General features: G+C 37.7%; 1 protein-coding gene across 7 annotated transcripts in view; it reads left to right on the plus strand.

Annotated features, from left to right (window-relative positions):
- Nucleotides 1-24,988, plus strand: part of EPHA7 (EPH receptor A7) — a 170,421-nt gene that overhangs the window by 119,590 nt on the left and 25,843 nt on the right. For 6 of the 7 annotated variants that reach the window (XM_056343939.1, XM_056343934.1, XM_056343940.1 and 3 more), the window contains exons 6-12: nucleotides 4,393-4,517; nucleotides 7,936-8,104; nucleotides 14,847-14,955; nucleotides 15,655-15,710; nucleotides 19,646-19,771; nucleotides 24,028-24,213; nucleotides 24,792-24,853. In XM_056343939.1, the coding sequence (XP_056199914.1) occupies nucleotides 4,393-4,517; nucleotides 7,936-8,104; nucleotides 14,847-14,955; nucleotides 15,655-15,710; nucleotides 19,646-19,771; nucleotides 24,028-24,213; nucleotides 24,792-24,853 (833 nt within the window). The remainder of the gene's footprint in view (nucleotides 1-4,392; nucleotides 4,518-7,935; nucleotides 8,105-14,846; nucleotides 14,956-15,654; nucleotides 15,711-19,645; nucleotides 19,772-24,027; nucleotides 24,214-24,791; nucleotides 24,854-24,988) is intronic. The other variant, XM_056343935.1, reaches the window with a different exon arrangement.

Below are 24,988 nucleotides of genomic sequence, written 5' to 3' on the forward strand. Positions count from 1 at the left end.
TTGTGTGTTTGTTGGTGTGCCTCCCTCCCTCCCCCCCATAAAGTGCAAAAGATTTGATTTTGCATCTCTTTCTGTCTGTTGGAAAGTACACTGTGGATCAAGGGAAATTCTGGGCATGAGAACCAGGGAATAGCTAAGGATAGAGGTTAAAGGCATAAGTGATTCTATTATAACATTTTCAGAGGACTCTGGACTAAGAGCAATGCCTCCCAAAACAATCACCACAGTTTTCTATACCTAAATATTTGCACATATTAATAACATACCATGTGTTTCACTTAGCAGTATGGGTGTAACACGTCAGTTTACCAGATGCAGTATTCTCTCTGGAACAGAGTATTTCCTTGGAATATCCTCCTCTTTTTGACATCTCAGTTTTAACTTTTTCTATAACTTGATCTGAAAATGATGACCAGCTTGAAATCAATGTAACTTGAAGGCTTTATCAGTAACGCCCAGCAGAGTTATATTTTTCTGCGGCTGTGATGCAGAAACCTGGTGAAAATCAATTCTTCCTTCTGCTGAATGGTATATTTGAAGCATTTAAAAAAGGTGAATGAGTGTGCTGAGGACCTGTCATTCTATTTTCTTATGCAACATGTGTAGGTACATCTGCCTGTTAGCCCTGAGAGGCTGTGTGTGTTTGATGCATTGGATATTGTGTCAGCAAGAAGGAGAAAAAGAAGAGATGAGGTATATCAGAAAGAAAGTTGATAGCAAATGGTGTTTTGAACAGCCTGTATCCCCCAGTGTAATGTATTATGGAAATAATTATTCTGACAAGTGACGCTTCTTTGTAACCTGAAGTGATACAGTAGGGATTATTTATGCTCAAGTCATTCAGGACTGGATACTTGGTTGTCTAGAAATGCTGTAAGAAGTGTCTTTACCCCAAAAAACTTTGTTATAGATGCAGTGGCAAGAACTAGATTACTGAAATAAAGAAATACTGGATATAGGTTATTGTTATTGTTATTATTAGTAGTATTCTCAGTAGTATTAACGTATTATTACTACTACTACTACTATTAGTAGTAGTATTATTATTGGTTTAGCTAGCAATGGGAACAAAAATGGTATTCTTAATTCTGTTTTTATAGTTATCTCTTTTTTTGTGTGTGATTTAATACCATATTTTATATAGTACTTAGGGATTAATTGTATGCATTAACTCATTTTCAAGCTTGCTCAAACATAGTTGTTTTAAAACCATAAATAGGTTGTTAATTAACTTTAATAGGCAATGACAAGCAGGCTAAAGGTTTAAATGGAGGTGTCAGGAAGCTGGAACAAATAAAACATGACTGCAAAACAGTTTGTAAGAAAAGCACAGAGAAAATACAGAGGAAATTATCACACTAGAATAAAGAACAAAATGCTTCTGATCTGTACGCTCTCATTACGCACAGATCAAGAAATGGAACCCAAAAGGCAGGGTAAAGATAGCATATATGTCTATCCTCTCACGTCAATGGAATGACTTTCATGGTTGCTCTAGATCACAGAGATTTCCTTGCAGTAGCAACAGACTGGCGTACCTTGCCAGAGAAGGATACTCTGGCTTCAACTCATTTGATGATTCCCTTCTTCCCCTGAAAAACACAAATACGGGGATAGGAAATAATCTTAGATAACTTACTGCATTTTAGGAGTATCGTATGTTATGGGAATTATATACAACATATTTGTCTTCAGAGCTACCAACATATAAAGTCTCAGGGTTGGACTTTCTCTTCTTCCTCATGTGGTTCTTCTACCAATGAAAAGTAGCACAACATTTTTAGTTAGGGTAGGAAAAAAAGCAAAAACACAACCCCAAAAAAACTCAAAACCAGCTTTTAATCTGACCTTTATTGAATGAAAGGAATATTAATCGACAGAAAATGTATTTAGGGTTGCATTTATTTAAGAGTTCTGAATGCTGTCTTGCAGTGTTGATAAATCACTGAGATTTTGGTTTTGAATGGAAATTTCTTAAGAATAGAATATGCAAATTTGTCTTGTGCTTTGTTCAGATGTTAAATAGGACTCTCAGACAGTATATTTAATTTCCCCAATTAAAATCTTCTCCCTTCTCTGTTGCTCCTTTTCTGCATTGCTGTTCCTTCCCTACATACACAGGGTTAACTAACACCAGAGGAAGCAAGTTCATTTTGCTTCACTGCTTTAAAAAAAACAAATGCTATGACCAACAGAATGAAAAAAATCGATAAGCTAAAACAAAAGGCAGAAAATGTTAAGAACAAACTCCAGTGACCGAGGTAATATGAAATTGTTTCATTGTAAGTATGAACATTAACAATTCTGGACATCTAAAAATGTAAAGTTAGCAATTTGAAAGCATTTATCTGGGTGAGATAGGAAATTATACATGAAACGTAATGACCTCTGAAATCCAGCCAGGATGCTGTGGTACTCATTTAGACAAAGACGACAACTAGTTAACCATGGCAAAGAAAACTAGACAGAGTAAATTAGTTTGCTGCATTCCAGACTCTTGGCTACAGAAAGAATATATTTCACTAATTAGAGAGTGAACATACTCTTAGGTTTTAGAAAGGGAATGCAAGAGTGAAAGAGAGTGATCCTGGCCTTGGAATGGTGCATCAACCCACGGTGTCTGGATGATACAATTTTATTATATTATCAGTTAGACAGCCTACATGAAGGGGTCCTCAACTTTGATTATATTGATTATATACAACATAATAGTTCATAATGATAATTATCATGCATAACTTAAGTCCTTAATTTTCCTGGACCCTTGGAGCCTCTAATGAAATGTAAATAAATTTCATTTAAAAGCCTACAGGAATATACATGTTATAGGAAAACATGCTAGAAACCTCACAATTAAAATAAGACTTTAACAATCAAATTTTAAAGTGTTTTAGAGGATTATTGTGTTGATTGTGCTGTAGATATTTTTATGTTATCATTATATTTTTATCCTTAATGCTACAGGAGTGTGCATTCTCCATGTTTTATTTCTATGTTTTTTAAATTAAATAAAGTGAAGTTCGCCTGCTTGTTGCATGGCATAAGAATTCTGTTTTATCTGAAGACTGTACGTCATGTTTACATAGTGAAAGCTTTATATACAGTTTTGAAATAAAGTTCATTTTTTATTTAGAAAATATTTAAATTTTTCAGAATTTTTGTTCGAACATTCAAATATAGAATCGGTACCAGATTCTATATCTGAAAAAGATCAATAAATTTATCTCTGATTTTAATTTCCTTTCCTGTGTCTGAATCTGCTGTCCAAATGTGACCAAGCTCCTGTACATGTAAATGTCATTTTGCTTTTAACTCTAGAGGGCTGAGGGTCCTGAATTGAAAGAGAACAAGTTCAAGTTCTGCATGGTTCCGGTGGTGTAGCTGTTTTTTAAAGAGCTATGGCTTTACAGGGCTTCTGTGGTACACTCGTGTAGGTAGTATGTATGTTTGAGGAAAAGTGTGATGTTAGGCCTCCTTTTGAACTGCACATTAGTAGAAAATCTGCTGTCTTTCGGTTCAGTTAAACATCAGATAAGCTGATAAAGCAAGTAACTTTTTCAGTCTCTCACATTTTCTCACATTATCTCAAACATTTTTAGATGAGAATCAATGGCTCTACAACGCTTGTATCTTTTATTACTGTTATTATTTTTAGTTTCAAAAGGTGCTTGTTTGTGGGTGATCTTTATTACGAAACTGTGTGTATGTGTGCACACACGCAAGTGTGCATGTATGTGCGTCTCTGTGGCATGAGGTGGAGGAAGACAGTGTCCCCTTTATTTCATGAGCTCTACTTCTTAAATTGTCTCACACTTTCAAAAAATGCCAAGACCAAATATGGAAACTTCAGCTCTAAAGAGAGGATATCCTGGAAGGTTTGAACTGATGAAAAAGAGGGGGTTTAGTCTCTTAACAAAGTTATTTTTATCACCCAGTAACATCCTTAACAGGTAATGTGACAGACAATTTATTAAGCAGAAAATGTGATTTTATTTCTACAGTATTATTTTTCTTTTTATGCACATTTCAGAAACATATGCAATAAACATTTAGACTCTTAATTTACTACACATCAATCTAAAAATCTACTTTGCTATATTAATCAGAATTAATTTGCTTAATTGTTACTCCTAACCATCAATCTCAGTTTTGCACTAACTTGAACAATGCCACTTTTTCCTGTTTGCACTTTGATTTTATTTTCATTCTAAGTTTATGAACAGTAATAGGGTCCTGCTTGAATATTCATTAGTTTTAAATTGCGAGCTATGAAAAGGTGCTTTCTTTTACCTTAATGAAAGTGGCTCAGCATGGGACGGATCAGTAATGACATTTGATTTTAGGCATCCAACAAATTTGCTTTTTATTTATTGACACATCTTGTCCAAACAGCTCCCTCGCAAGTTAGTGGAGTAATGAAAGAGAGAGTGCTGCAGAGGAGCGTGGAGCTTTCCTGGCAGGAACCAGAACATCCCAATGGAGTCATTACTGAATATGAAATCAAGTATTATGAGAAAGTAAGTGCTAAGATTACCTGTAATGTACAACAATGTGCTGTTTGCTTCGTGTTGGCTTGGTGTGTTGTAGAACAATGTTAAAGTCATCAACTATCCTGTCTCTTCAAAGTCACAGTGACTTTGCTTGTTTTTAATAACTAGTGAATCCCTGCAATTATTACTGCTATCATATGTCTCATATATTTCATCAGGGTATCTTAAAAATGAAACATCCACTTGAAATCTGCCTGGGTTTTTTCACTTTTTTTTTTTTTTTAGTTATTGTTGGACTTATTTTACCATTATATTTGTCATTTTTCTGTCTCCTCTACATTGTGTTTAAAGCTTTTTTCATTTCCTTCTGTGTCGCTGTAATTCCAGTCTTGAGATGATGTGTCAAATACAGCTCTTGACTGCATTTGGTATTTCCTTATGATCTGGGCAGCTTTGACTTGATGTCTGAAAACTTCCAAACCACTTCCTACAGTTTCAGCTGATAAATATTCCTTATTTCTCTTTTTTAAAAATCCCAGCATTGTGAAATTTATTTCTTCACTTGTTCTCTCAACACAGTAATGAATTGAGGCTGCCTTTCAATAGCAGATTAAGTGATGTCTGTTTCTGGTAGAGTGAAATTTCAATGTTATTGGTGTCAGTCGGAGTTTTGCCATGCATTTCAGCATGTCTAGGGCTTCATTCATGATAACTTTGAGGTACTTCAGAATAAAAAAAATCTGACAACTGTAGGTTGGATGAAAGCAGAGTGAAGGCAGGTTGTGCAGCTATATGTTTGTCATGGGACCCACACTAAGTATGGCTCCTCCAGATTCCCTGGGAAACTTGCTGCAGCATGTAACTTATTCCTAATTTTTATAAAACATCTGGGAGAAAAAAGAAAGAATTAAAAGGCAAAGAAATGAACAAAGGAGCTCCTTTGTGATCACTTGTGAAGACATTTCATCTCTGCAAACAAGGTAGTAGTACCTCTATATCAAAAAGAGTATGTCAGCTTACTAGGTAACATAGAATTAGGTAAATTCAGACCAGATTGAATCTAATATCAAGTGTCAAATCTAATTTTCAATGCTGAATTACACAAATATACTTATCAAAAGATCTTTATATGGTTTGGGAATGGAATAAAATGTTTATTTGTTGATGCTAACTCCCAGCTTATGTTGTTCACTTTAATCACTTATAAAAAAATTTACCAGGTGTGGACAAAAAGCTAAACAATTTTTTTAAAGAAACTTTATTGATTTTAGCGGGTAATTTTTGTTCCTCAAGCATGTGTGCGCACACACACACATAAATAAAGTCCATACGTTAAAAAAAAAAACCAAAACCCCCACAGTTTATGTATTTACCGAAGGCAAAACTGTTCTCTGCACACAAAAAAAACCCCTTTAAAAATACAAAGCTACAAACCAAAAACTTGTGGTTTGGGGTTTTTTTAATATGCAAAATAGTTTCTGATCTGTTAAAATGAAATAAATAATTTAAATAGGTAGTGGAAAATGACAGAATAACTATCAAGATGCTATACTTTTCATATAATAATAACTTTCAGTACATGGCTTTTATTATTTTCCTGATATATTCATGTTACTTTAAATAAGCAGCAGAATTTCATTGCCAGTTTCCTACATTTGCAAAGACAAGGACTGATGTTAAAGTTCTTTTGTAATGGAAGGAGTCCTACCAGTATTATACTTACTACAGTGAAACTAACAAAAGGGAATAAGAAGCTCATCCTACAACCACAGATAAACTGGACAATATACATTTAATTCAGTGAGACAATTTTAACACCAATACTTAAATGCTTGTCTTCCTTCCAAAGTAATGCAGTTCAGCTTGAAAAGTACTTCATAAGCTTCTTGCTCGGAATGAGAGACGCAGTTTAAGTTTTATTCCATTAGTTTAAGTGAAAAAAAAATATTCTGAACTTTTAGAGCCAAATTAAATAAAGCATTTTTGTGGTTCTGAAATATTCTGATAAGTGTTTTTTTCACCTCTCACTTCTGGCTAAGGCTGAAATGGAAACTGTCTGAAATCTCCCAAGTAAGCCTGTCTTCTGAGATTTCTAGCACAGGTTATTTTATTATTATTTTTTTACTTACTTATTTTGAATGCAGGAACTGCTGGCAATTCAAATAAGCCTCACTTATGCATCAAAACCCAAACTCTGAAATTCCACCGTGGCTTACAGTCAAAACCTGACTACAATTTCCTTACACTTGTTTCTCTTCTCTCAAGCATTCCTGCTCTTTCTCACATACCAACATACATTCCACCATGGTCCTCACTTACAGATGATTTAAACCCTCTTGGAGAAGATACAAAAAATTGTTGCTAGCTGAGCCGCTGGGCTTGCTCAAATGTCAGACTGGGCAAGAACCAGGAGAAGCCATTACTGAATCTCAGAAAAGAAATCATGTATGTTGTGTTTAACACTATTTCAGCAAAAGCCTTTGCTGCTTTACTGACTGTGAAAGGGAAGGTCCTTCGTCATTTTTAGCTGTTGAAGTACTATTGAAATGAGTTACAGATTTATTCCTTCCCTCTGTATCTGTCTCATTAGCACTGCCTTGTACAGCTCATGCTTCTCTGGTCATGTAGTGCATTCAGATGGTTGGTTAATTCATCTCTTCTGCCCTTCAAATCAGGGTTGCATCTGCCACCAAAAATCAACAGGGCTGCACATATCTATGCTGAAAGATAATCTGGACCAGTAAATGTGATGAATAAATAGAGCTTTTTGAATACCGTAATGATCTGTAATACAGCTTTTGTAGTATTTGAAAGTGAGCTATTACTCATAGGGTTTGTAATCTTACAGCTTCAGATTTGGGAGATGTCACGCTGAGCTTCTTTCCCAGGGTTCTTCTTGATGCCATAGAGTCAAAACCTAAGAAAAGACTAAAAGCCGGAACAACAACAACAAAAAAACAAACAAACAAACAAAAAAAACCCACTAAGTGAAAACTGAGTTAAGGATCTCAGAATCTGTATTTTTGTAAAGGTATTTGGAAGATAACAAGGGAAGGTGTTCTGACCCTGAAAGAACAGATTTCCCTGTCCTTGAACAACACATTTAGTCCCCACAGATCCCCATGGAAGGCTGCGGTCAAGCTATTTTCTCATCAAAATTTCACAAAATGTAATCAGAGCCAAAGAAGCAATCATTTTGTGTCTGGATGTTTTATGAGTAACAACATGAGCATCCCATTTGAATTTTATGTTACACTTAGAGCTCCTCATTGCATTGACAGTGTTTTGTAATACTCCACAGAGTATGCTTTATTTTTTATGTTGGGAAAAAAAGCATTCAGCAAATTGAAATAAACTACCCAGGCTGGCTGTCAGTCGCTGATGTGCAACCATGATAAAATCTGACCTGTAACTGTCATTTAATCTTTTGTCTTATTGTTTCCAGGATCAAAGGGAGAGGACCTATTCAACAGTGAAAACCAAGTCCACTTCAGCTTCTATTAATAACCTAAAGCCAGGAACAGTGTATGTTTTCCAGATTCGTGCTTTTACTGCTGCCGGTTATGGAAATTACAGCCCCAGACTGGATGTTGCCACGCTGGAAGAAGCAACAGGTAAACAATTAGGTTTAGAGGAAATTAACACTTGCAGTAGAAGTAGTAATTAAAACAAGAAAGAAAAGAATCATAGGCAATACTATTAAAACTAGAAAGAATAAATTTCTACATTAAGGTGGATTTTTGTCACTGTATGTTGAAGGACGAGCTTCAATTAGTTGTTTTACCATAGAAGTACAAATTACACTCTTATAATTAGCTGGCGAGTATTTATAACATATCAGGTTCTTCTCTGTTGTCCTTCCAACACAAAGGGAAATGTTTTTTTCATCAAGTATACACCTCCTTCCCCCCACAAGACAAGTGTGTAGTGGTGAGCTGAGTAACTCTCCTAGATTCTTCTGTAACTGGGGAGAGGAGGCAAGAGCAGATTTCAGGCCACAAAGGCTTCTCCAGGGTATTTTCCCCCTGTTTGATTTCCTGAAAAAATTCTGTATACTTTTGTTTATGTGGGTCTCTTGGTTAAGCTATATGGCCATCCTTAGGGTCTTTGGAGTTAATTAGCTAGTTTCAACTTGGTTTAGTAAAGAAACAGGGGTCTCAAAGGTTTCTTTGAGGCTCGTATAATATGTTGTAAGCTGTTTAAAGAAAAAAGCAACTCTCAAAAACCCTCACAATGGAACGTATGAAGCTGAAGTGCAAGTTCTGTCAGTACAGCACACCAGAGAATGTGGCTCTGACATCTCAGCAGAGAGATAACTTTTTGGGAAACGTTGCTCTTTCCTTGATGCTAAAACCAATCTTGTGTCCTTATTTGTCTGAAAAATCGCAGTGATACCTTTTTTCCCTCACCAGTGTAGATATTTGCATACATGATTAATCTTCCACAATTTGAATCTTTAGAAGGAAACTCTTCCATCACTGAGACCTGGCAGCTGTGAGCCCATTCATGGGAACTGCCTGTGTCCCTGGCAGCTTCTCCGCTCTGTTGCAAACCCAAATGTGGTTGCTCTATTTTGTGTCATTTGCTTCAGGCTGACCTGCTGTCAGGCAGGTCAGCCAGATTTGGAGCTGAGAATACATAGCCTACAGGTTCAAAGGGTATGGGTGCCAACCGTGCTCTCTGCACTCTGCAGCACGTGGTGTTGCACCATATTAATTGCAGCCAGGTGTTGGCTGGACAGTTTGCAGGTATTCTTAAAACACAGTAGTTAGGTCTTGATTCCACCTTGGCTCCACACAGAATATGAGAGCTCTCAATAATGAATAATACCACATATCTAATAAACATAATTGAAATAGTAATTATCGTAATAGCCGCAATAAACTGTTATTACTAATATTGTTCTCTCTGTGTCTGATAGCATACTTTCCGTCCGTAGATGTCTGCTTCAAAAGAGTCAGTAGCAAAATCACCATTTTGCATAATGGGAACCTGAAGTATAGCCAGAAGTAACTTCTTATTTCAAGTAGATTCCTGGAAAACAAATTAAGAGTCTGTCATAATCTGTCATAAGTTCCTGCAAATTAGCTAATTTATTGTCCATAGCAGTTTAAAATCAGTAAACCAAAATGTTTCCCAAGATTTCCTTAATTACCTGGGTATTTTTTATATACTGAATGTAAGCATTCTGGTAGCTGCTAAGATTAGCAAAGATAACGGTCTTGACTGGAGTTTTGTCAACATATGGAAGATTAGGAAACCCTTAGAATAAATGCATCACTGACCATGCTCGTGTACCCTTTTTCTGACTCAGGTGTTGAAAAAATACACACAAACCAGTGACATACTTGGCCAGTATGCACAACGGATTTTTCTGTTTTCACAGGCCAGGTTTCTGTTTTGACATGCCATGTAAAATGTCCTGTTTTTTCATTAAAGAATATTTTAAAAGTGGCTTCTTTTCCATATCTTGAGAGGACATTATAGAATATAATTCCCATCAAGGATAAGGAGCCACAATTTTCCATATATGGTTTTCAGAAATAATTAAAATGTTGATAAAAAGATAGTAAATTCCATTAAATTCTTCGAGAATTGTTTTGTGCAAAAATATTTTATTCTTGTATTTTATTTATAGTTTTATCAGAACTTGCAGGGTAATCAAAATAGTCTTTTGTTAACATTTTAAAAAGAGATCCTTATTGGATCATTTTTAGGAAATATACCTCACATGAAGTACTGTGCAGGTGAGCAGTAGACCAATGTTATGCTACAGTTTAGAGGCACTGGCTTCTCATTGTTCCAGTGGAATGCAGTTTTTGAATATGTAAAAAATATTTTGAGAATATATATATAGGGATAAAATATATATATATACACACACATATATACACATTTATTTAAGAATATATATAATGATCATCACAGTCAGCTAGTCGTGTTGCTTACCTGCATTTCTCCTGGCACTTCAACTGGTTGGCACCATTCGGTTGGTGCTGTTGATTAAGTAGATTTTTGTATTGTGCTCCAGTTTATGAATTGTGATAGAAGCTGCATGGCCACTTCTCAATATCTGAGGAACAACATCCATTCCATTACTATCATCTGATACGTAAAATATACATATTTTATGCCTGTATTTGCATATATCATACATGTTGGGAATTGCATACATATTTATGTAAAAAAAATTCATAATTATGAAGTAACAATGCTTTAAAAAGGCGGGATATTTCTGTTCTATACTGTTTTCCACAGATCAAAGTACTTTAATCATTGCATTTTTTTGTAGGAATCATTGCTTGTTATTAGAGACCGAAGTCCTTCAAGAAGAAAATATAAATGTGTAGAATATCATTTAAGTGGTAAATTTGTCTTGTCAATCACTAAGTATTTAAAAGTTACATTAAATTACTTGTAGCCAGTGGATCTAAAGGCGATCCTGTGCTTTTTGTAACTGAAGGAAATTTTGCCACTTGTTACAGCTGTCACTCTTAAGGTAAAAGAGCTGAGCACAACCTAGCGTGAAGAAGACTTTGCTTTTTCCTTTTGCCATGAATCAGTTTAAATCAAGCAAGGCTGAAGTAATATGCAGATGTACAATTTATTCCTAATGTCTGAAATTACACTATTAGAATTTTTTATAGAAGGCATAAAGCATAATATTTAAGAAAGTAATTGTGGTGAGTTGACCCTGGCTGCATGCCAGGTGCCCACCAGCACCGCTGTATCACTCCCCTCCTCAACCAGACAGGGGAGAGAAAATACAACGAAAGGCTCGTGGGTCGAGATAAGGACAGGGAGATCACTCAGCAATTACTGTCACGGGCAAAACAGACTTGTCTTGGGGAAGATTAGTTTAATTTATTACCATTCAAATCAGAAAAAAACCACCTTCCCCCTCCCCTCCCTTCTTCCTGGACTTAATTCCTGATTTCTCTGCCTCCTCCCTCTGTGCGGAGCGGTGGAACAGGGGTTACGTTCAGTTCATCACGTGTCGTTTCTGCTGCTCCTTCCTCCTCACACTCTTCCCCTGATCCAGCGTGGGGTCCCTCCCACGGGACACAATCCTCTGTGAACTTCTCCAGCATGGGTCCTTCCCACAGGCTACAGCTCTTCATGAACTGCTCCAGCATGGGTCCCTTCCACGGGGTGCAGCCCTTCAGGAACAGGCTGCCCCACGGGGTCACAAGTCCTTCCAGGAGCCTGCCCCAGGGTGGGCTTCCCATGGAGTCACAGCCTCTTTCAGGCACATCCCCCTGCTCTGGCGTGGGGTCCTCCACAGGCTGCAGGTGGAGATCCACTTCACCATTAACCTCCACGGGCTGCAGGGCACAGCCTGCCTCACCATGGCCTTCACCACGGGTTGCAAGGAAATCTCCGCCTCAGCGCATGGAGCACCTCCTGCCCTCCTTCTTCACTGACCTTCGTGTCTGCAGAGTTGTTGGTCTCACAGTCTTACTCCTCTCTCTCGCTGGTGCAGATTCCCACCCTGCTCCTTCCTAATACGCTATCTCAGAGGTGCTACCACCATCGCTGATGGGCTTGGCCTTGGCCAGCGGTGGGTCCATCTTAGAGCTGCCTGGCATTGGCTTTACTGTACATGGGGGAAGCTTCTGGCATCTTCTCACAGAAGCCACCCCTGTAGCCCCCCTGCTACCAAAACCTTGCCACACGAACCCACTATAGTAATATTTGGCCTACATGAATCCAATATATCATTGAAGCTTTCATGGTGGACTTCATTAGGAATTCTTTTCTGGAAATCATACGTTTCAGGTTGCTTTCATGAGAAAATATCACTGGAGGAGCAGCACAGCTTTTACAGCTGATCTTTTTTAAATCCTACAGGGTGTTTGGATATCCATTCCCCATCCCTACAACCCTGTATTTAAAAAAACGATTGTTTAAATTCCTTTAAATTAAGCATTGCCTCCTTCATTTGGATACACAAATACCATAATTGCCCAAGTTCCAGATCCCTGTCCCACCCTCTGAGCACAGGTTAAGCAAAGGAACGGGCAGACTTCCCTGTCCTGCTGGTGGTTCCTTGCCATCACCATTGTGTCAGCACCAGTGACAGGTAACCATGCCAGGCACCCCCTGAAGGGATCATCTACACTTCAAAAGCATTCCTTGAAGAACACTCCAGCACCTCTGTTTCTGGCAAACTGCAGTGATCATTCCAGAAGCTGGTTTCTGATTCACCCGTACACTAACACACTGAGTTTATCGCGCAGAAGAGAGAAGCAGCACAGGGTACCTGAACAGAGGTAGTGTCTTAGACTGGCATCTCTGAATTTGTACTGGACCATGCTCACAATCGGACCTTTTTCCTTTTTTTTTTAAAATGTAAAAATACATCATACATTTAATCTCACCTACCTTAGCAGTTGGCCAGTGTACCATGTCCCCAGTATCTTCCAGAACCCAAATAACATCCTCACCTTGCTTCTAGAATGTGCCAGTACCCAAAATCTGTGAGGCAGTAATGCAGAGACCCACTCACATATGTCAACCTCCATGCACTCAACTTGGCTGCTAGGTTAGGCGACAGTCTGGGCTGGGTATTTTTCCAAACTCTGTTAGATGGATGCAGCTTTGCAGCCTGGCCATTGTGGCAGTAGCTGCCTCTTCTTGTCTTCCAAGTGAGGTTTGCACTGAAGTTCAAAGGCAGAAGGGAACAGTTTTAGGACATGCTGTATTTTGCATAAATTTGACATTGTTTGGGATTGTCTGCTTGGATGGCCTGGTGAAGTTACAGGAACTGAGTTGTGTTGCTTATGCCCCTACTCTCTTGCATGAGATAATGACCACTGATTGCCTGAAAGTTCCACAAGTGGGATACATGCAGGCCTGTAGTAGCTTTCTAGTGACCTGGGTATCTCAGAAAGTTGTAGTTACTCAAAGATTAGTATTTGTTCATTTCAGTTAAAGACCTGCATGAATAACGAGATCTTCCTCATCTGCATTTGGTAGAACACAGAAAAATTGCAAGGTTTCTTTAGGAAATAAAATTGAAGGGAGAGAAAGATATTTGCCCCCCGTGCAGATTATTCTATATCTGTGTAGTATAACAAGGGGTTTGTTATTCTGGGGGGAAGCAGTTAGTACACGTCAGTGTCAGTGACTAAATAAATCATGTGGACTGGCTCACTTCTCCCAAGATAAAGCAAAGAAAAGACCGGGTTTTTTGTTTCTAGGGGAACCTCTGAAGTCTGCAACATGAACCTGATTCTGTGGAATTCATCAAATCTTTGTGTAGACATTTCTGTTCAGTTACCACTACCAGCATTTAACCATATTAACATACCATCAATGATTTAGTTAATCAGCTGTCAGTTGGGTCTCCTTTTTTCCCCCCTCTTTGATATCTCTGCTGCTTCCAGGTGACTCACACTTTCACAGTCCCTTACTCAGCACCACTACCTGATGTCTCCTCCGTTATTTTACAGTCTTCAGGGCTAGAGCCTCGCTGTTACAAACCAGCATAGAGTTCAGTAAAGCTGTGCTCATTTAATGCACCGGAGTACATGGCCACCCTCATTAGATGTCGGACAAGCAATGTATTTAACAAGCCTTGAGGTTTCTCGGGCTAAGTATTTACATCCTCGGTTTACATTAATGTGTCATGCATACATTTGCATTTATTAATAGCACAGGCATATCTGAATTACAACAGCAATAATGGGTGGATATTTTAGCATGTAAATTCTCTGCAGCGTGAAGAATTCCATTTTGTGTGCGTGGAAGCACCTTTTCATTGCTAACAGAAACAAATGATGAATAATAATAGCAATTACAATTACTAATAACAGTAAGAGATAGAAATATGCTAACTAGGAAATCTGTGTTAATAGTTATTGTTTCATCTCAAACATTCTTTTTATAGGTAAGACACTGTTTCCCTGGGTGCCATCGAAGTAATTTCAACCAGTTTTAGAGGGGAGGCTAGAAGCAGAGCTCCGCAGGGATTACTCTCCTGCTGTGCCCCTTGCAGGGATATAGAGGTATTCTCTTTTAGGAAGGAGTCAATCACTGAGCAAAACAGAAGGCAGCGCAGCCGTAGGAGGGGTTGGAAGTGGCTGGTGCTGCTCCTGTCTTTTGGCTAATGGCTGCACCACTTTGGCCAAGTCAGTTCCAGAATAGCTCCTTTTTATTCCCTGTAGATGATCATTAGCTGATCCAGCATTTGGATGAATTTCCAATGGAGGCCCTTCTTTAGATTATCAATGTAATGGTTCCAGGCAAAGGTAAACTAATGGTCTGCAGTTCATGATGGTTGACTTATTTTTTTTGCAGTTCCTTTGTAGGGAATAATTTTAAACTAATCTCTGCTTTGTGCTCCATTTGTAGCCACGGCTGTTTCCAGTGAACAGAATCCTGTTATTATTATAGCTGTGGTTGCTGTGGCAGGAACCATCATTCTGGTCTTCATGGTGTTTGGATTCATCATCGGGAGAAGGTATTGCACCTTGCACAGGCATAAGCACATGACCCCACTTTTGTAAAGTCTAATAGTCTAATAGTCACATAGTCTAATCTGAGATAGTAATTTGCAAAATTGAAATGGTAGTAATTTTTCGTAAGGACAAATTTCATTTAAATCCCGTTATCAATTATACAGTTCATCCTTTTACTTTGGCAAGACACACTTAAATCAAGATGTTCTTTCTGTCCTATGTAAATGTGCTGTAAGAGGAACCCCTAGCAGGTTCTTTACCTGTACTCCTCAAAGTCTGTCTTTCTGTTCAGTTTTCTCACGTGGAGAAGTCTGACACTTTATCTGATCAGCCTTTAAATGACTTTACATTCAAGAAAAAGAGGCAAAGCAGTAAGTTTAAGAATACCCTCATGTAAAACAGTGTTCTACTTTCAAGTTCTTTAATCCTCTGTCTTATCTGCAGAAGCTTTTCACCAGAACTAGAATTTTCTCTTTAGGACCTGTCCCAACTGGTATTTGGTACAAAAGCCTTTTGATTGCAACTGTTCATGATTTATTTAAAACTCTGCTGTCAAGAGAATTATAACTGAAATTTTCAAAGGGCCTACAGCAGTTAGGTGCTCAGTGCCTGGAAATCCCAGCCTGCAGAACTGATGTTGTCAGGACCTTAGATATGAGGAAGTCTTTAATTCCCAGTGAAACTGGTGTCTTTCTTTTCAGGCATTGTGGCTATAGCAAAGCTGATCAGGAAGGGGATGAAGAACTTTACTTTCATTGTAAGTGTTTTGTTTTTTTTTTCTTTCCCCCTTTTCAAACTGCAATAGTGTAGACAATACTAAAACAACACTCCATGAAAGACAAAGCCCTAAGAAATTTAAAAATGCTGTGTAAGTAGCAGGTGGAAGGTTAAATACTGGAAACGTGACCTACACAAAAAGGATGCAGATTAAAGTCAGCATTGCTCACACAGATGGTTTGATTTCTATACGTGTGTGTGATATACTGTTGTTTTCATTCTGCTTTTTTTTTCCCCCCTCCTGGTTGCTTTGAATACATGTTTCACACCATCCTAATGATCCCTCTGAGGCGCAGTATTTGAGAGACCTTTGGCTAAGTGACTGTATGATCTTTACCTCAAGCAAACTTCAGATTAAGAAAGTGTGGGTCACTGCACCACCCTAACAATGAAGCTGTTATGCTAAAAAGCTGTTTTCTGCTGCTGTGAATATTGTAGCTTCAAATGTACAAAACATAATGTCCTTAAAAATTGAATATTTAATATGAAAAGAAAGGTCAGCTACTTCATTACTGTTCTCTGTTCTAGAATCGCTTGCCTGGCTAAGAGTAGTACCTGAAGCCTCTCGTTAAAATCTAACATCTGAACTTATGCTAGAACCCTGGGAAAATTCAATAAAATACATCTTTCTTGGGTTAATGACAGTTGAAAATTTAAAGGGAGAGGAAGGTTTATGCAACAATAGTTTCAGTTTTATCAAAATATTTTTTTTTAAATTCTTATTTTGGCCCTTTCTCATTTCAGTTGTAATATCATTTTGACATGAAAAATTAAAAATGTTTTCATTTATTTTAGGATCAGTCATTAACTCAGGAAGCATGCTAAAACTAAGTTGCAAAATTATTTTGAAAATCCAGAATTGCAGATTCACATAATAAAATTAAACTGAATATAGGTTCTGTCACAGAACAATGCCTGGGTTTCCAGTCTTCTCCTATACGTGATAACTCTCGTATCAGTAAAACTTGCCATTTAGTCATGTTATGCTGTTTGTAGCCTTTTTTATCTACCAATAATTGCAGCTGCAGCTTAAATCCATCAGATTTACATTTTTTTAAAAAATGAAAGCAATATGGCTTATTTTAAATAATGTTAAAATCGTGCGCTATTATCAGAACGTAATGTCACATGGAGAATGAAGTAGCCACTAGTGACAAATTTATCACATCTTTCTAATGCATGCCTCTAAACAAGTAGTTCTAGCCAAAGCTCTACTCAAAGACAGATCCAGGCTTCTGTTTTACCTTTCTGCCCTGAAAAAAATCAGATCAGCTGGAATTTGTTCATGCTCCCTGGGTTTGGGTGTGTTACTACCCAAATCATTTAAATGCAGTATTAAACTAAGTAGTGACATCATTGCAGCTTTTGCAAATCAATTCGTAATCTGTGCAAAAAAAGGTGGAAAATAATAATGGCATAGGAATTATTTATCACACATTTTGCAGTGCAGCTGATTTTAAAGGATCCATCAAAAATCTGATGTTACTTAAATGTTGCTATTCTGGGAGTGATAGATTTGAAATTTGCCTCTCACAGATGCATTTTAAGCTTTTCATGTCTTTAGAAGAGCTACTGCTTTCACTTTTAGCATCCCCCATTATGTCCTTGAAGGAAAAGATCAACTATGTATCATTGTATGTCAGTACATAAACAAAAAGAATATGCTAGCTAAATAATCTCTTTCCTTGTCTCCATTATTGGTGACATTTTTTGCTTCAATGAAAACGTAAGTGACTTAATATGAAAGCTGCTACTTAGTGATTAATAGTTGATCCAAAAATGGTGAGACTTTATAAGTGTCCGTTTCGCTCAGTTTACTTTCAAGAAATGTGGTTATCCAGCAAATCAGTCAGAGCAGTTATCATACACAGTCTTTTTAAAATTACAGCACCAAATATAAGTCACTTTTGCCAAGCTAGTGTTTCATTCTCTGTTGATTGACTGCGTAGTATTTAAACTTACTTTATAACCATGTACAGAATGAGACGGAACCCAGGTCTGTGGTCACCAGCTTGGTCACAGAGCTGTGAACACTAGTTTGGTGTCCTTTTGCTCCATAGCATCTAGACAACCTTCTTCTGTCCTGAGGTGCCAGACTGAGTTTTCAAAAACATAACTTACAACAATCACTTATTTAGAAGTAACCGTTCTTTTTTAACGCAGGCTTTAAAGCACTGTATTTAATAGAGTATCACGTATTTCCTTTCAGTCCCCCTCAACTCTTTGTGACCTCAAGTGCTACACTTGAAGATACAAGTACAACTGAGGAGTTTAGTCAAGCAATTCAGATTTATGTTTGGTTTCCTCCTACCATTTTCTTCTAAAAATGTCTTCAAATCCAGGCCAGCATTATTTCGCGTTGGTATGCCAGGATAGCCTTGGCCTGTCAAAATGTTTTATGACAGCCTGAATAAATGACCATCAGACGCCCACCTGAGATTTGCAAGGTTACCTCCAATCCTGGCCCCTTATTGCAAACAGAAGAGGATGGCTCCTTCTCCATGTCCCTGTCTGAAAGCACTATTATAGGAAGTTAACCTATTGCTTTCTTCTCATTTTCTCTGTAGTCTTTCTTGGTTTTAAGAAATAAATATTTATAATTGTAAGAATTTGCAGTGTTATCAATACAATTGTAAGAACACCTATTTAAATACATAATGTGGCAGATAACACCTGGGCAACATTTCAAATAATTTCTCTGGTTGTAAATTCATTAGCTTACTCAAACAATTTATCTAGATTTTTCTTTCCTTTGAGGGTTTAGGGTTTTTTTGGTCAGTAATACAATCTGAAACATAAATACTCATGATTGCTAAGCAATTTTTCAGTATGTTTTAAAATTTAAGATATTTTACGTTCAATTAAAAGATTATAAAGCAACCATAAATTATTTATGTTTTGTATTGACTTTTGATCCGATACGTGTATATCGGTATATCAATTAGCAGAGGAACACTCTTGCATTTTCAAGTTGAGTTTTAATTCAGTGATTCAATTACAGCTCAAGACTGTAATCCTTGTGAGCTGAATTTATTTCATAAAAATTGCTTGATTAATACATTGCCAGGGTTGCTCTACTTTCACCAGAAGAGCAAAAAATAATTTTCCTGAATCAGCAGCAAACTAAGGGAAAAAAATACATGCTGGCCAAAGTGCTACACTGCCTGAGTAGCTCCAAGTGCTATACTGGAGAAAGTTGCTGCTGATTATTCACTTCGGTGCTTGAGACAGGGAATAATTGTGCCACAAACCCCACTTTCCCTTCTTATGCCTTTACAAGTTGATGACAAGTGTTTCTCATGTTTGTGTTCTAATGCAAGAAACATACCTAATGTATGTTAGGTATAAGAAATATACCTAAGGTTATAAAATCTAGGTGCTGTGAATACTTTAGCTTGGCTATTGCTACAGTCTGTAAATAATAACCTATTCAGTAGTTTAAGCAAATTGAAGCAGGTAGAGGAGCCTCTCAAATCCCACTAGAAGACTGAGATAACATAAAGAAATGCTGTTTATGCAACCTGGGAAAAGAGGATAAGCTGCTGTCCTTACACAGAAGAGAAAGTTTCACCTCTTCTGTTGGTCTTATACCCCTTCCCCTGCTTTATTTTTGCTCCCCCTCAACCCTTGCATTCATTCCATTGAGCACTATTTAATATTTGTTACTTATTTTGCTTCAAGGTGGAGATGCAGATGCTAATGTTAGTCATTTGTGGTGATGGGATTGTGTACTTGTGTCAGCATGCTTGCAGATGATGTCTAAAACTAAGGTTGCCTCTCAGAGCGGCTCTGACTCAGGCAGCGTGGAAGTAGGTTCACTCTTCCAAGGAGCACTCTGCATAATGAAATTCCTGGGCTGGCTGCACAATAAGTACCTTTGCTTCATCACAGTCACGCTTTCTTACATCATTACAGTTAAATTTCCAGGCACCAAAACCTACATTGACCCTGAAACCTACGAGGACCCAAATAGAGCTGTCCATCAATTCGCCAAGGAGCTAGATGCCTCTTGTATTAAAATTGAGCGTGTGATTGGTGCAGGTAAGGCTGCCGTGGCTTCCTGATTCAACTGTTCCATTTAGCTGGGATCGAAGCTCATACATCATAATGACAGGCAAATAATTATACCTCAGGTATAGAAGAACTTTTTGCATTTGCCAGAGTGGTTAAGAGCAATGAAGCTGCACTCGCTTGTAAAATCTAAAAACAAACAGGAGGAAAAAACCCAACAAACCCCAAATAAGTAAATGAAGAGTCTTGCTTGACATTGAAAGCTTGTGGGTTTCTAATTCTGTATCTGCTGTTAAAAATGCAACTGGGGGGAGGGGGGAAGTTTGCCGCCTATTATTTACTGTCAGAGTAAAGGTGTCAGGCATGAGTGCAAATTCTGCTCGCTTTCCTTTTGCAAGTGGGCTTTTTGACCTCTGAACTTTTTTTCATGTGAGTAAGGAAAACTGGCTGCAGCACAAAATCTTAGAGACTAGGAAGGTCTTGTTTCTGTATAACAAAATCTTCCCTAAGGCTGTTTTCTCTTCTACCATTTTTCTTTTTGATATTTTATGAATACAAAAAAGTTATTGTTTAACTTCTCATGACTGATTGTAATTGCACCAGCATTACATTGCTTTTCTTCCTCTTGAACTGTCTACCACCTACTTAAGCCATGGTGTTCATGCTCTAAAAAGGCAGTTTCATTTGTTTGCATTAATAAGATATGTGACATTTTTATTGCAGTACTCCATGTAGTGAAATTAAGTTTCCATGGGTAAGAAAAAAATCAAATACTTTGGATTCCTGGAGGAAATGTTCTTTTGCTTTCCTGTTGTTTTATAGAAGTATTAGTAGAACACTTTTAAAGTCACCCTGTAGTTTGGCATGCACTGTAAATTACATACTGTGGTATTATTTTAAAAGAGAAAAAGAAATATCTCTAAAATAAACTGTTTTACCTGTAGAAAAAAAAAACTTTACACTTAGAATTCTCAATGCCTCTCTAAAGTAACCTCACACATGTTGAAACATGTCTTAATCAAGTAGTAGTTCCATTGAAATTAAAAACACTGCTGAGCAAATTATTCGTTCAGATGACTAAGAGCATAAGAATCCAGCCCCTGCAACTAGTAATTTTTGTGATGGTAGAATGGCAGCATCTCTTCTAATAAATAGGCAGTAGACCAGATTTAAATTCAAGATTAGCATAGAAAAATTCCTGAGCTTTATCTTTTGCTTTGAGTTAAAAAACTGTCAGCATAGCAGCAGTTCAGAGCACAGAGATATGTTCAGTTGGACTTTGCTGATACCTTCTGAGCTAAATGCTGAAAACACTTCAGCTGCAGAGTATACACTTTAAAATGTATCTTCACTGTTGTAACAGACTAATTCCAGGATGTTGGCTTTGTTGACCACAGATGGATTTATTCTTACTTTTAATGAGTATAACTGATAGCAAAAAAAATTACTGTGTGTCAGTAGTCATTCTGAAGAAAGTTAGTAAGTAGTGCTATGGTGAAAGCACGTTGTGTGTGGGGTTTAGCTATGGCTTTAACTTGTTGATGTAGGTAGCGAACAGGAGTTAAATGAAATGCAGTCCAGGAACAATAGAATGTTAAGGACCCAAAGAAGCAACGGAAGCTCGTACATCAAAGAAGAACGCGGAATTTCTGCTAGTGACGGCACCAGAACAGCCACTTAGCAGTCTCAATACGCATTATCAGCAATGCTGGCCACATCAACTATTGAGTAGTGCCATGTCTCTCTCAAACAGGGTGCAAGTATGCTTGTGCTCAGTTTGTACAAGGGATATGTGATTTCCTTGCCAATATTTTCGTTACCATCCCTCTGCGACCACCTATCAGATACAAAATAGTGTCCACTATACTGAGCCCTTGTTCGTGCCACACATCCTTTGTTTTAGCCTCTGAGCTGAGCTAGTGGCTGTGCAGCTGTGCAGTATTCCCACTTTGGTTGTCATATTTTCTGGATTGTTTTTGGGCATAATTTCAGCTGCATAGACTACATTATTGGGAATAAAAGTAGTTCATTGGCTAGTGTCCTGGCCTGGAAAGCATAACATCTAAGTTCAGGTTTCTGGTTTGCCTGAGTGTGAGTGATCTGCTTTTGGAAGTAAATCAAAATCAGATCACAGAGAGCTGGAAAGGAGTTTAGCTTTAGTGTCTCCTGTGCCAAGTATCCTAATTACCTGGCTCTGAAGTATCACACACACACACTCTTATACTCGCATCTTGTGTTCAGCATGGAACAAAAACAATTTTGGAAGGTACTACTAGAGAAAACTGTTGTCCTTTAGTAAGTTCTTGTGGCTAGAAACTGTGAGTGAGGTGAGTTCTGAATTCATTAATAGTCATCCATATTGTTAGTGAAGTGCAGGAGAGAAGTTAAGGCACCAGGCTAAGGGCATGAGTAGCCAGTTGCTATGTATTTAACAACTATGCCTCATGGTATTCATAGCTATGACGTGGATATTCAGACCACAACTCCAGTGCCCAAGGATGGTTTGGGCTAGTGCCTCACCAGTACGGGCAGGAACGGTTGTACTCTATCTGGCTGATTATCTCAGGTACAGCACGGTGTTACGAGAGGTATGTGGAGCTGATCTGAGCTAACCTTAATTTATCTAGTGTAAAACAGGAGGGAGAGGAATTCAGTTCTGTATGCAGTCATCTCCTATGAGACTCATAAAATGAGCCACGCTGAGGGAAGATTTGACCGAGCAAGTCGATTGGAAATATTAAGGTTCGGTCCAAGTTCTACACTTCTGGTTGGAGAACTGTGAAGCTGAGGCCTAGGTACTGCTTTTTTCTTTCTCTAAGCTCTGCTGTTGAGGGTGACAGGAAAGCAGTAGTGTTAGAACGAAGATGGGACCCTAAACAAGATTTCTCAGAACTCATCTGTTAGGACACCTCAGCATCTACCTCTTCAGGCACTGAGCCCCGTTTCCAAGCATACCTCTCTCCACTGCTAGCCAGATACCTTGCCTGTGTGTATGAGCACTGAAGTCCTGATCCCACCAGGTTTATCAGGCCCTCAGTGTGTGTCCCAAAGGGATTCTCTAATCAAACTCTCTGTGTTAGTCTTTCCTAATTCAATCAGTTTTTTCAGCACTCACCCTAAAACATGTCTTGGATTTAGGTGTGTCTGCATACTCGTGTATACTCAACAGCTTGATGTGAAGGCACTCCACAGGCATGCAGGAAATAAATTTCAGATTTGATGTGATTTGGAGGAGGGATGGATCTATAACTTCCATAGTCCAGATAGATCTGCAAAGTACCAGATTGTTAAATATTTTATATATTTCTGGTGCAAAGTACCAGATTGTTAAATTAAATAAAAAATGAATCTTTCTCTTTTTGAAGAGATGCTCCTCTGTATCCAATATATTACTACCCTTTTCTCCTATATATCCCAAAAGATTTTTCTTCCTGGTTACAGATTAGGGGGTCTGTCTTTCTCTTTCTTGTGACATGGCTGTGAGGCAAGGGACAATCCTTAAATCTTTTACAATCTCTAATAATAGTGACGTAGCTGTACTGCCATTCATCTCCACGCCTTGCATGCTTCCATCCTCTTTCCTGTCCAATGGAGTCCAGTTACTTCTCTCCCAAATTAAGGTTGTTAAGGCTTTTTTTTAAAGTATTCTTGCTGGCTATTTGGCCATTTTTTCTCACATGCTTCTTCAGGTTCCAATTGTCTGCTGGTTTAGAACCTTTTACAAACTTCCAGCATTTGATTGGGTTTGTTTAATGTAACAGAATTATTTTAAGTCACACCTATCATTTCATAATCTGGAAAGTAAATTAAGCTGCTTGAAGGTAGTGCTTCATTTAACACTGTAACGATGTTAAATTAAAGGCAGCTATGAAAGAGCTGCCTTTTGAAAGAAAAAAAACCATCAGATCTAAAGATAGCAAGGAAACCATGTAGAACAGAAAGACGTTTTCACTTAGAAATGGTATTACTAAGTCTATAATAGTATTTTCTTATGGAAGCCGCTTCATTTTTATTTTCTATTTTTGAAAAAATGTAACAAATTACTAACAAGTCTTCTAAAAGATTCAAGTAACATGGCTTAACGTGAAGCGTTTTACTCTGCAAGGTACATAGTCAGCAATTAATTTAAAGCACGTGCCTGTCTGCATTCCTAAGTAACCCATTTCAAATGTGAACATTCCCATGTTAAATTTAAACACACACTTAGGCAGCTAGTTGCATCAAGGCATAAAGAGAATATTGATATTATAGTCGGAGTAACTCAGCATCGATTTACTTCATTTTAGGAGAGTTCGGTGAAGTGTGCAGTGGGCGTCTAAAGCTTCCTGGCAAGAGAGATGTTGCGGTAGCCATAAAAACTCTGAAAGTTGGCTACACTGAAAAGCAAAGGAGAGATTTCCTGTGCGAAGCAAGCATCATGGGGCAGTTTGACCACCCCAACGTTGTTCACTTAGAAGGGGTCGTTACCAGAGGTAAGCAGCAGCTTGATCTATCAGTCAAATAACAACATAATGGCAGAAATTACGTTAGCTTATTCATGGTCAAAGATTCAAATTATAAACAGGCTGCACACTCCTAATGGATTTTCTCCTGATGCGTAACTAACTAAAACAATATTGTGTTGTGCTACAACCTGAGGAAAAAATTAAGATGCACGCCTGATTAAAAGATGAAGTACTTCGAAATATATTATTTTTCTAGTTTCATTTAGCCTCAAAGACCATGCAGAGAGATAAGGTTTCTTATGTCCTTTCATATTATCTGAAGTGTCATTATTGCAGAGTCCCGTTCACACAGCATGAGTTAGGAGAACACACTGACATTTTGATTTGTATGGTTTAATTTTGTGAATCAAGACCATGTTCCATGCAGATATTTATGGACTTATTAGAGCTCAGTAACAGTGCTGGAGGCCTCAGAAATACTCATTGTCTCAATGGTTCAGTCCTTCAAAGGAATAACGTGTGTTTTATCAAAAAAAGGCACTCCATTTATGTTACAGTTTTTTCAAACAAAATCGGTCTTTTTTTGGTTTTATTTTTTTCCCTAGGGAAACCAGTCATGATTGTAATAGAATACATGGAGAATGGGGCCTTAGATGCATTTCTTAGGGTGAGTACCAAAATGAAAACATATATAGACATATTTTAAGTGATGTATATATTATGTATTGTCACTTTTAAAAACATGGGTTTATATATGTGCACATATATGTATGCATGCATGATATTCATATAATTAATATTA

The sequence above is a fragment of the Falco biarmicus genome, chromosome 6 (genome assembly GCF_023638135.1).
Source record: "Falco biarmicus isolate bFalBia1 chromosome 6, bFalBia1.pri, whole genome shotgun sequence".
Classification (NCBI taxonomy): domain Eukaryota; kingdom Metazoa; phylum Chordata; class Aves; order Falconiformes; family Falconidae; genus Falco; species Falco biarmicus.